This window comes from Dreissena polymorpha, chromosome 15, assembly GCF_020536995.1.
Source record: "Dreissena polymorpha isolate Duluth1 chromosome 15, UMN_Dpol_1.0, whole genome shotgun sequence".
NCBI lineage: Eukaryota > Metazoa > Mollusca > Bivalvia > Myida > Dreissenidae > Dreissena > Dreissena polymorpha.
Window position 1 is genome coordinate 47953599 of NC_068369.1, and position 13592 is coordinate 47967190.

A 13592-nucleotide genomic window follows, 5' to 3' on the forward strand; every position below is an offset into this window, starting at 1 on the left:
TATTCAGAGCTTTTAAGCTTGGGCTTTAATATACTTCAACCAAGCTGTTCTACATTGAGGGAGATGGCCGATTATTATATTGAATTACACGACACTAATTACGCTTATAATTTTATATATTACATACTAGTATGCTTGGAAGAACTAACAAACTATTGTAGGTAGCGAAACACTATTGCAGAAACTTAACTCAATTTCAAAGGAATGTGTCATTTTAGTTTAAAAAAATTAGCACTCGATTTTATTCATCGATGTTATTTTATTGTATTGTACTCAGTCTTCAGCGCTGTCAGCTTTTTGATTATCAATTTGTATTGGAATATTTGATTATGATGCCTTTAATATCGTCTCAATTCACGATAAATGATTTGGATATCCCATAGTGAAACTTTTTCCTGGACAATCACGTAGGTGGTAGATAGGACCAGAGCTCCAGATAAGGATTTAGTCTAAATGGTATTTTACCCCCTGATATTATTGTTAAAGTGTGTTTAACTCCTTTGTTTCGGCCATAAAGGGTATTAAGAATATTTAGGGGTATTTTTAATTTCCAAAGAAAACTGACACAGCACATGGCGTGTTCAATATAGAAATATTATTATTTGTTACCGGTGTTTATAAATGCAAACATAATAAATTTTAAATGATGATATGAACTGACTTTCTTTAAAATATTCAACTTACATGTGTTGTATCTCTGTCTTGGATCTTTCTTGCATATAGTATTCATATAGTACACGAACGTCATTTTGCAATTAAACTAAGTTATGGCAGTGCTTGTACAATTGAAAATAAGGTCACGCTGCCTGCGATCTATGTAAGTTATATAAACTTCTTCAACAATGAGATCGCTTAACATTATTTTGACAATTGTATAAGCATCATAAGATTTATCTCTATTGACATATTGTGATATACAGTTACTTCCTGCAGGAGCCTATGTTCGATTGAAACGTACCTTTTCCCAAATAAGAACACGATGGGCCGCCATTTTGATTACAAGGTTCTTTTGATTGCTTTTTTTTTGTATTCAAAGGTTAACTTACACTAAACACTGAACTGGATAATTGGTTAAACCGATTACGCGCTTTTATAGATCGAAAATACGTACAAAGATTTGTATTGTGCAATGTTACGTACTTGAACGATTTATAAAGCGTTTTTAAATTATTTTTTCAATGCGTAAATACGCAGATACGCGTCTTATCTGGAGCTCTGGATAGGACAATGTCCGGTATACAAATTCGTTTTTAAACGTTTCTAAGGTAGATCTCTGATAACTCAAGCTTTCAAAAAACTATAGAATATAATCGCACCAGCTATTTCGAACCTGCATATAGGTAAACATATTTGTTATAAACGACACGTGTTTTGAGCAAAAAAAAGTATTTTCTTTATGACAATTGATGGCGTCGTCGAAACATGGACTTTTTTCTGTAGACAGGGATTGACATGGGTAAAACTTCTTATAAGACTTACTCTTGATCAGCAGACGATTCATTGCATGAATCAATCTACGAAGGATTTCGGAGAAAGTCAATCTATCTTACGGAGGACTTCGGAGATAGTCGGTATATCACGATTGATTTAAGTCTCGGTAGTAAACTTTCGTAATGAACTTCTTATAAATCACAAAACTGACACTACCATATTCGAATCGGTGTAATATTAAAGGGTCGTATTAAAGAAAATTGTATTCATTAATTAATGTTCATTATGCGAAATATTTCTTAGTATATACAAGTTAACGTTTTTACTATAATATAAATGATATTATCATTATCGAACGTACGATGTTGGCTTCTTAAATATGTCAAAAGTATTTTACAAAAACGAACGTATTAATTTCGAACTAAATATGTCTTTTCTGAAGTGTGCAAACACTAATTAAATTGCTTTATTAGTAAACATAACGGGACTCACCGAGAAATGTGCATCACGTAATTGTCAACTTTGATTTCTGTTAGACAACATATTAGAGGAATAAACTAATCCAGCTATAACATTATAGATATGGGGCCAGGAATAATGAATTGTGCTTCTTCTTTGAAGAAAATAAATAAAATAACACCTCGAGCGATCACTGTCTAAATAAACTAGACCGAAAGTCGAGAATACACCTGTTAGATCTGAGTTAATTGGTCCTAGGTCAATCATGGTGCATGAACTGTAATAAAATGTGATTCCTGCCAACAAAAATGCATTTACACGTGCTAAATGCAGAAGATTCGGAGTGTTCTGTTAAATATATGATAATGCAAACCATTAAAACTAAGTATAAGAAGTTCCGCAACGAATGTTTCTAATGTAAATTATATAACTGATGTGTCATCAATTTGTACGAATGACTCAATGAATGGCCAATGAGTTCGCCTAGTAAGCCTGCTATCAGGTAGATGTTTTGCCTTTTCGACACCATGGCATTCTCTTCGGATCTTTGGCAGTTAATGCAGTAGTTTATCATCAATAAATCCATCAAGTACATATATAGCACACGTAAGTTCCTTTTTTTTCTTATTTTAAAGAAATCAACTGCATTGCTGAGATTCGATTTGCGCACATATGCATTTAATATATATTTTATTTATTCCAGTCTCATCCATATACACATATTTACAAATACATGTATACAGCCATTCTATAAGAATTATAAGAGACTATAAAACATATTAAAACATACAAAACACACTATCATAATAGCTGAAAGTAAAATTATGCTAAGAAACAAAGCCAGTGTTCAACAATCTAGCAGATTATCTTGAAATCTTAATATATATTGGTTTGATAAAAAAGCAACAATAATTTATAGTATGGCTAATAAAAATATAATAGCAACACTAAAACTTGTTATTTAAACAAGTATGTCAAATCAATTTATACCATCTATTTAAACTTTAGAAATCAAACAGTGGGCATGTTTTCTATACATCTAAAATTTATACACATACAGTAAAAATCTTAGCATTATTAAAATATTTACTCACTAAAATGATTACTATACAGCGTGTTATTTCTCAGTTTCAATATATCACAGCAGGTTTTTGAGAGGACCCTAACAATGTCTGGGTGAGTAAACATGAATACAAATTTGGCATTATCACTCATATCTTGAAAACCAGAGTCTAAAAACTGAGTTTTCTGGTAAATAACATTTCGTATTTGATTATAAAGAGGACATACAAGTAAAACATGCATTTCTGTCTCTACAAAGTCTAACATGTCATACATTAGCGTAAGTGCAACATTACAAACATTTAAGCTAATTTTGAACACAATTAAAATATATTTGCATAAATAGAAGGCGTTCATAGGTTGCGTAAATGAAAACAAACTCGATGAAACCCTCGATCTCCATGCAACATCTGGAAGCTATCTCTCTGACGATCATCCATATGAGAATGCGATTTTCCGACTTGGCTTAAACAACAAAATTTTCCTTTAAAGTTGACTCGTGCGTCTTGCTGTTTATGTCTGTATACAAATGTAATATTCTTGATTTTTCAAACTAAGCTATAAACCACATAACTTCGCTGTAAAGCATTTTTCCATCCTAATTAATCGATGGGTCAGCGAAATAGTCTATACTCTCTTTTGCATTTAACGTAACTACCTTGCGTATTTAAATCACAAGAAAGCCACTTGGGGATTCATACCGAATCCGTATCCTTTATATTAATATTTATCACGACACTCTAATAATTATTAATTTCCAAATGTTCGTAATACATTCCAACCACAACCAAATTGAGCAAAAAAGTGTTATTCCCACAATTATTTTCCGGTGCGTGTAATCCACTGATATCCCATTATTCGTTTCCGACGCGTGTATTTAATCGATATTTCAAGACGTATTTTCCGATGCATGCATTTGATAAAAATTCCAGTTATTCATTTCCGATGCGCGTATTTAATCGATATTCCATTTATTAGTTTTTGATGCGTGTAGTTTATCGTTATTCCCATTATTACGTAGGTCCCGCTGTGGTTCATCGATTTTCAAATTATTACGTAGGTCTTGGTTCGGGTATTTCAGCGATATTTTCATTACAACTTAGGCCCCGCTGCATGAACTTCATCGATATTCCCATTATTACTTAGTTTCCACTGCTGGTATTTCAACGACATTACCATAAGGTCTATTTCAACCACGGGGGAGCACTTCGATAAGATGCGAATTTCTGGCTCCATAAACATGCAATATGAGCAGGATATTTTGATAATATCCAACTTCCAAGTTTGTGAATTTCAGGCGTGGGTGACCGCTTAGACGACTACCGAATGTCCGGCTCTATATACGTACTGCACGTGCGCGAGATACCCGACTCGTTGACTGATCTGCTGCTAGACCACATAGAAACGTACGGTCACGTGATCGTTAAATTCGCGGGTAGGTTTCAGCATGCACCTTTGGTCAAGGTAATGTGATTCGGATTCTAGATGTTTTACGTTGAGAACACAATCGATTAGTGTGACTCATTTCATGTTACGAGCGTCAAAAAGACCATTCAATGAAAGCTGCTGTGAAATATCTAAACTAAATGCTGATAAATGCAGTACTCACATGCTAATCAGGGACGATACTTTCCAACTAATCTGGATTTGCGTTTAGAAGATATTTCCGTACATATTAAAATTCCATAAAAGTAAAAAGTGTCGTCCCCGATTTGCCTTTGCAGACTTCAAGGCTAATCTACGACACGACTTGACCACGTACATTCAGCCCTGTTTTCCTAGAGCAAAAATCATAAATACATGTGCCTTGTTTTTCAGGGAATCCAATAAGCATTGTGCGAGATTCAGAGACCCTGCACCACCTTCTACACCAATCCGTACATCACTCCAAGAATGTCAGCATCGCTCAGGACCTTTTAAATGGTGGTTTAATTTTATATACACCGTTAAATTGAAGTATATTCAGTTATTTCATTTTAAATGAGATCAGAATCTTGTTGTGGTCCTTTTCTTGAAAATGGTGACTTGCGTACTAGTCGAACTTTACACGGTATGGTTAGGCTAACACAAACTTACAATTGCACAGACGAGAAGATTTAAATGCCCTTAACACTGCGCTTTAATACCGAGCAGCATCATGCTTGTAAATGTTTAAAATGAAGTTTTATTTCGGCAAGTCAAAAACAGCCCAATCGGTTAATGACCCAGTTTTATTTTATCCCACAGTTGCATACATCAGCGAACGGAACTCACACCTGCTGCTGGTCGTAGACGAACAGGAAGCGGAAATGACGGTAGACACTGACATGGCACTGGCCTTCCTCCGGGAAAGCACCATCAAGGTTGACGTCATACGACTTCCGGTTACATCAGGCAAGAACATAGCCGGCAGTCATACCTCATACCATATTCCTTTTCAGGAAATTAAAAAATCTTCTAATCAGAATATTAAAAATAATAACAAGCCTTTATTCAGGAAATTAAAAAATCTTTAAGTAGACTCAAGTTATGAAATTAACAAAAAGTTAGTATGTTCAAAAGTGCATCTTGATTATAAATAATGTTACCATATTATCGGCGTAAACGGTAAAAAATCCTAGGTTTAAATCATCCAAACTGACGGACTGCTTCTGTGCACATTGATCTTTTAAATGTTTAATAATCCTACATAAAATAATCCCACAAATTGAAGCATGTATACCTATGCAACAGTTTTTCTACATACATATGAATGCGTTGAAAAACTTACATCTTAAGTAACGTTTATGATATTTTATCCTGGCTTAATTTCTTCGCACATATATTGCGGATTCATCAGAAATCCAGTACATGAATCTTATGAAAATGTGATTGCAATAAACCATGCAAAAATATACTCGCTTGCTCAGCTGTAAGATATATATGCCAGAAAGCGACAGTGAGCTTTCAGCATCGAACGATATTGTGTTATGCCCATTTCTCCAAGATAGACCCATTGTTACGCATTGGTGCCACTGTTGTTATGCATAATAAACTCTTTTACTCCACGCAGGCGGACGAAACCGGCGGCAATCATCCGTCAACTTCAACCAACCGCTGGCCAACGTTTCGGGAGGCTCCGTGATTACCACGAACAAGACCAACATCGGTAGCGCGGTCAACAACATCACTGTAAGAACAGTCGTCTCTTATAGCCCTACAAAATTGGCACTCGTGTTCTTATAAATTCTGCGCATTGATTGTTTCCTTAATTTGAATTCGGTACTGTTATTGCAAGTTCTGCCCGACCTAAATTAGACCTCGAGAGAAAATTTAATGAGAAACTATTGGAATCGCTTCTAGAACGGAACCGTTTTTATTCTTTTTTAACGCCACTTGAATTTCTTTATGCACAAGGTTCAGTTCCTGAATACTATTTGCTTTATAACCGGTGTCAATATTATGACATAATGAAAAATGAAAACGGTTTTTTAACATTCATGGTTATATCAATGAGGTTTATAGCTACCGTGCCCGAAGAAGTTCTTCTGAGACGCTGACAAACGTTGCAGAATGACAGTGTTAGGATTGGGATGTTGCTGTTGATGGATAATATCGTCTTCATGTATGGAACTCAAAATAATGAGAATACTTATTGAAACTTAAAGTTTTGTTGTAGATCTAATAAAACAACGCATATTAACATAACTTGTTGTCTAAAATTTGCATTTTTATTATTATTTCAGCAAAGCTTACAAACTAATCGAGTGAATATAATGCGACTTTCATACAACGCCACAGCCTCGTCGTCTTTCATGATGTTTGTTGATGATACCATGACGCAGATGATCGTTCGTGTGCAAGCGGAGAAGGCTACGCCTTTTGTAATAGCACAGATGCCATCAAGTAATGCAGGAAATACATGTGCTTTCTTCGTGACATTATGTAATAAAGATATAACACTAACTGTCTTGTACATATGTTATACATCATGCGAACATATTCTCGAAAACACTATTGTAGGCGTTGTCGTAATGTGATCATGTTTAAGTGTAGACAAAAAATCGGAATATTTTTTGCCAACTAGTTTTGATATAAACGGAAATATAATAATAAAATTGTTCTTCAGATATGCCATCCCCTGTAAGGCCCACAACTATAGGCTCTGCGTCCGCAGGATCGGTTGTTACTCTTCTTGAAATCAACATCACACAGGTACAAGATCATACCAGTATTGATTACCTGAATGTAATAATGGAATCAAGCCAAAATTGTGTATGGTTGGGAAATCATTTACTTCATAAGATTTGTTTGTACATAGGCATCCGATTACGGCATTTGGCGCATTGTGAAAATGGACAACAACATCTGGGACGTCACCATTCAGGCTATAAGTCCGGTGGATTTCACACACAAGTTTGTAGAGCCTGGACCGGGAGGTGTCGGGGAATATGAAATAAAGGGAAGACCCATCTCCGGTAAGATGTTATATTTGCGCATGATAATGCAATATTTAAAAAGAACTTATGCCAATGAATTTAAAGGTTTTTAAACAGTTTGTCTTTTCAATAAGTTATGTATGCTAAGCTAAAAAGATGTTTATTAATGACTTAAAACTAAATGGAAGAAAGCATTTGTCCATGTCCAATTAATTATAAGTTTTGTGATACTGTGTTGTCATATAGGAACATTGTAATTATAATAAACATATGTATAGGAAATTTTAGTACGATCAAGATCGAGAATTTTTTTTTAGCGGCAACGAACAAAATAATTGTTGAGGTACCTGAATACGCAAAAGTCGCCAAGGTGTTATCAGTTATGCTAGTAATTAGAGAGAACGGAGCTATTAAAGGTGGTGGAATTTTGCAAAATGTTGGCGGAGGAAGAGGAAATTCCGTTTTCTACGCCAATATTGCCATTCCCAATGAGGTATTTATTATATCCAAAGAACATCAAGTTACTATATGTGTTAAGAATTGTATGGTATCTCTTACAAGGTCAAAAAGAAATATGAACTTAATACTCATCAAACATACATAGGAACTTGCGTGTTAACACATCTTGCTCATAAAAATATAAATTAAGGATTAAATGTTTTAAAAGTAAAATGCAATAATTTAATTAATTATAATAGCGTATCAACATGTTTTCCGTTTAAATGTATACGCGTATATTCTTGTTTGCTTTCATTGAGCCGCTCTTTTCTTAAATTGCATGACATTTAATATGTATACGCAAAACAAAGTTGATACATTTATATTATTTCAGCCGTTTATGGTTGCAATACAAGGAAAAGACTTATCAAACCATCAATTTCGAAGACTAGACCCAAACCTCATTACACCTGTGACCTTACGGTTGTTCATACCACCGCTCACAGGTAAAAACATGTTAACAAGGCTTTTAATACGAATAAATGTACTTGTATTGCGTAAACAATAATTATTACAAGCCTAATGAGTTTGGAGACAACAAACATATTAATATACTAAACAGTACTGCATTTTACAACTGGCATAGAACATATGTAAAAAATAATACAATTTGTGTTTATTTATTCAGTTGACCCTTGTTTATGCATAGCACGGATATACACACGCGATAAATCTAGTGAGTAATTTAATTAAACAAATCGCAATACATGGACACCAACCCTTTCAATGGCAAATGGTTTCAAACACAAGCTTTGCTGTATAAGCTAAACAGCAGAACCATATGGACACTTTAAATAGATAAATATTAAAATCATCACATTTTAATACGCCCCATAATTATTGTGAGCATCATTTCGCTCGACATTCCATATTATCGTCAGGAGTGACATTGTGGGCCAACGAGACGTTAGATATTCCATTCACGGTACAGAATGCTGGTGCCGTTGACCAGGATATCGACGTGAGAATTGAGGATGACCAGCATTTCGCGTTGGATCCTAAGATTCACTCGTATAATATAAAGGCTGGAATGAACGAGACCGGAACATTCACCATAAAGGGCGGACCGAAAGGAGGTGTAACGACGTAAGTATATCGATATTATTATTTTACGTCTAACATAAGACACAACAAATCCGAAGCTATCGGTGTGCCATCAAATCTGTGAAAAAACATCTGAACATGTGCATGCTGTTTTCAAACTTACAGGTTACACAAATAACAAGAGCTGTCCCAAGACGCTCTAGACGTTCGTCCGCTGTTGCAGAATAATGTACTTGTTCTGTCGGCCATTTGATGTAATGACGACAAAGACGTATTTGAAGTGCAGAATCTGTATAACACAAAGTTGAATATTTGAAGTAATTATATAGTATAGGAAAAACATAGCTTGAAATATGTTATTTAAGCAAGAAATGTGACCATGATCGGAAACTAGATTTTCAGGTATTTACAAACTAATAAAGCTAAATGTTATTAAGTCTGAAGCGAGATCTGCATACAAGCTACCAATACACAAAATGCAGCAAAATATTACCCTCCAGACTCAAGTTATTGGATGGAAACCGTTTTATTTTCTATTTTAAGAAACAATGACCATAACCAAACTGGCCCGAAATGCAATCCTACCATACGGCTGCATGTAAGCTTCCAACAAACAACAAAATACCTTCATCAAAACTATAGGTATGGAAACAGTGGTAACAGTGACGTTGACCCCACTGGGTCCAAATATTGCTGCAATACCTAGCGTGCTAAGCTCGTACCGTTCCTACACCAAAAATCTTCGAACAAGGTCTGCATCCTGACTGGTTTGCGCGCAAACGTGTTTTTTTATATTCATAGCAACAGCGACATTGGCCTTACCCAAATGGCATCAAATTCAACCAAATTCTAGGTCTAAGTTTTTGAAAGCTTACTTGAATGTCCTTCGTACAAAAAGTACAAATAGGGGCATAATTCTGCTTAATTGCAGCTTACTGTTCGGGGCCTTTGCCGGAGACCCCTCGTGATAATCCCGAAGGCATGTTTGACGTTTCAATTGAATATTTGTATAGAGATATGAACTTGTTGAGAGCACACTATAAAATGAATTTCAAATTGCACCCAAACTGACTTTTGAAAAAACAAATGGGGGCATAATCCTGCTCTAAAGGGCTGTTCAAAGTAATAGGTATCGGTTAGTGACTGTTTATAAAGACCCTAAACACATATGTATATTTTCATTTCAATACTTGTAGTAGACATAGAGATATGGAGTTGGTACACGCAAACGATAATAAGGCTTTTCTAGGTAAGCAAGGGTCTTACTTCTGCTTTTTTGCAGCACAAAGCTGTGAAACTTGGTCAGCGACCTTGCATGATGAGCCCGATGACATCGGTGAAGTTTACAATTAAATATCACTATAAGAGATATCTACTGTTATATACAATCTTCAAACTGAATTTCAACTTGCACGCAAACCTACGTCTAGCTTTCATAAGAATAATTCTGCTAAAAAGCTTGTCACAGCTATATTTCTTGGTTTAACACAATGAACAAATATTTTATTTGAATATCTATAGTAAATATTGAGTCATGGAGAAAATGCACGCAAACGTTAATCAAAAGTTAAAAAAATCCAATGAATTGCCGGTCCGAGATATGGTAAGTGACATTCAATACATGCGTACAATTTCAAATGAATACATGCAGTAGAAGCACAGCGCTTCCACGTGCTTTTAAAAGTTGTCCTGACTTCCAAGCTTTAATGTTGGACGTCCCAGTCATTAGGTTGGAAGTCCCATTTTAATTTCAGTATTTTAGTAAATCCTACCGTATGTGTTGATCGCTGGATGCACACATGTTCCAACTCAATCAATTTCCGAATAATATTGTGTAATTACGTTTTCAATTTTTAAACACAAAATATTTCCAATATTTCCAATAGATGTTTTGAAGGATTGATTAAACACGGGCGTCCGCTAGTTAAAGCCCGTTCATATACAAAGTGAATTTTAAACACGGATATGGAAATGTTGCATGTTTACTTTAACCAACGATCAAGGTACAAAAAGTACACAACTCTCCAGAAATGCAAGTCAGACACACTGAACATGGTCAGTGACCTCACGCATGTAACGTTTCAATTAAATACCGGTATTTGAATTACGTTTTCAATTTTCAAACACAAAATATTTCCAACATTGACAATATATGTTTTTAAGAATTGCATAAACACGGGCGTCCGCTAGTCTGTGCCTCCGTAGCTCAGTGGATAAGGCGCTTGCGTTAAAATCCAGAGGTCCCTGGTTAGATCCCGGGTCGGGGCACATACATGACAGTCTTGTTTCAGCGGAATGCGGACTGACAAATAAAGGCTTAGCTCGGCATTAAGACGTGTTTGTTTTTGTTTTTTTTGTAGTTAAAGCCCGTTCATATACAGAGTGAATTTTAAACACTGATATGAAAATGTTGCATGTTTACTTAAACCAACGTTCAAAGTACAAAAAGTACACAAATCTCCAGAATTGCAAGTCAGACGCACTAAACTTGGTCAGTGACCTCACGCATGTGACGTTTCAATTAAATACCGGCATTTGTAGTAGGAATAGTGGTATTGGGAGTTTAAACGTTTACCTTAACCAGCGCAATACGCGGACACCTACTTTAAAATCGCATACATGTAGCTCAGATTGTTGGACGAATAATCTTGAAAAAAGATCTAGGTGGCAGTTAAGTTCGGCGTGAAGATTTTGATTTAGAAAGATATTGTGTTTACTTTTGAGTAATTGTCACGCTTAAAGGGACATTTTCACAGATTTTGGCATGTATTGAAGTTTGGCATAAATGCTTTTAAATGTGAAATGTAAGCAATGGGACTCAATTGCTTCAGTAAAACACAAAAATAAAATTAAGGAAAGAAAAAAAGAATTCCTCAACTGGGCTCGAACATCTGACCCTTCGAGTAAAAGTCTGGCGCATAAACCACTCGGCTATCCGTACTCTTATAAAGTCAAAACTGACCTAACGGTCACTTGAGAATAACGGTCAATTTTTGCAGACAACGGTCAGTCTGAATCCCCCACCTCCGACGAAAACTCTATAATACACTTGAGAATAACGGTAAATCGTCAATAACGGCCAGTATATTTCACTCCGAAAGGCATGTTTGAAAAGAAAACAACGGTCACGCGTCATTCGTTTCGAGTCGCGAAAATTAAGAACACAAACAAAACAGGTGCACGTTACAATAAGAAAGTGTATTAGTAGCAATTATCGGATGCATTCATAACGACAAACCATGAGCGGGTGACAAAGTCAATAGATCTTTATTGCTGATAAGGTGTTAAAAACAACGATAAGCTGGCGAGTGTTGTTATAACAAGGCGATTAAAGGATAAGTGATAGTTTATTCAGGAAAAATATACATTGCATTGCAACTTTTATAACAAATTCAATATAATTTTAACAAGATGTTGGTGTATTTTTCTTTGAATTAGAACGATAGATATACCGTACTTTCGGTTTATGAATCCACTGTTATCATGTTCGGACGTGACGTCAATGACACGTGACAATCGGATTTACTTAATGAACGAAATGCATGAATAAACAACACTTCTATCGTTAAAGTCACACACCTTGAAATGAAGTACATGTTAATCAATACATATAGATGCAATTTAAAAGTTTGCAAAATTGTCATTAAATCTATAGCCTAGTTAGCAAGTAATTAATTATTTTTTTTAATTTTAAAACCGAAAGTAGGATTTCTATACTTATACATACATTTCGACTAACGCGATTATTTTTAAGTTAAGCGCAAAAAAGACGGATATCTACCTTGTAACCACCAGATATATTCTAATTGAGATAGATACAATTAAATTTATAGCCTAGTTAGCAAGTTATTTATTATTTTTCAAACGGTACCGCATTTAAAACCGAAAGTAGGATTTATAGACGTCCATTTCGACAAACGCGATTATTTTTAAGTTTTAAAGCGCAAAAGAGATGGATTTTTACCTTGTAACCACCAGATATATTCAAATTGGCATAGATTAAATATGTTTCTTATTTATACTTCAATTAACTATGCCATATAGTGCATTTCAAGGTGTGTGGCTTAAATAAAGTCATTGATTTAGTTTAAAAAATAGTTATGAAATTAAATCAATTTATCAGACATTATTATGTATTATTTATTATAAATTATTTATGTTATTATGCTTAGTTATCGGCATCTGTAGTGATTGGAGTATTGTATGCTTTATTGAAGCAATCATCGTAGTGTCACAAAGTATAACGATAACAACAGAACTCTCCAAATTATTCTATCGTTTCGTGTTATAATTTTCAGGTTTTTAAATCGTCAAGAGATGCATATGATCATTTTTAGTTTTACACTTGCTTATTCCATATATGCACCAATCATAATCATAGTTTTACAACTGTTTGCAGCACGGTGACAATCAATGCCAAGCCTTTTGTGATGGGTTCAACATCGCTCCAGTCTGGTCAGTTTGATATCCGCAGATTTACAGTAACAGAACGTGTAAGTACAAACAGAATCGAAAAACAATTTATGACATATTCGTTGCACATTGACTGTACCCTAAAAAATCTTTAAGACTAATTAGCAAAATAACAATTTAATTGACACTAAACCGTAGGAGGGTAACATAACGGAAGCACAATCATTGACGTTCATGGTTGTTCAAGTTCACATTAGAACTCATACAGCTTAAATACGCCGGGTCAGT

General features: G+C 34.9%; 1 protein-coding gene across 6 annotated transcripts in view; it reads left to right on the forward strand.

Annotated features, from left to right (window-relative positions):
* Positions 1–13592, forward strand: part of LOC127860220 (uncharacterized) — a 47366-nt gene that overhangs the window by 26813 nt on the left and 6961 nt on the right. For 2 of the 6 annotated variants that reach the window (XM_052398146.1, XM_052398145.1), the window contains exons 2-12: positions 4250–4387; positions 4771–4875; positions 5179–5325; positions 5984–6102; positions 6657–6816; positions 7040–7125; positions 7232–7388; positions 7667–7842; positions 8182–8293; positions 8729–8933; positions 13291–13384. The exons of the other annotated variants lie outside the window; for them this stretch is intronic. In XM_052398146.1, the coding sequence (XP_052254106.1) occupies positions 4250–4387; positions 4771–4875; positions 5179–5325; positions 5984–6102; positions 6657–6816; positions 7040–7125; positions 7232–7388; positions 7667–7842; positions 8182–8293; positions 8729–8933; positions 13291–13384 (1499 nt within the window). The remainder of the gene's footprint in view (positions 1–4249; positions 4388–4770; positions 4876–5178; positions 5326–5983; positions 6103–6656; positions 6817–7039; positions 7126–7231; positions 7389–7666; positions 7843–8181; positions 8294–8728; positions 8934–13290; positions 13385–13592) is intronic. 6 annotated transcript variants of the gene reach the window in all.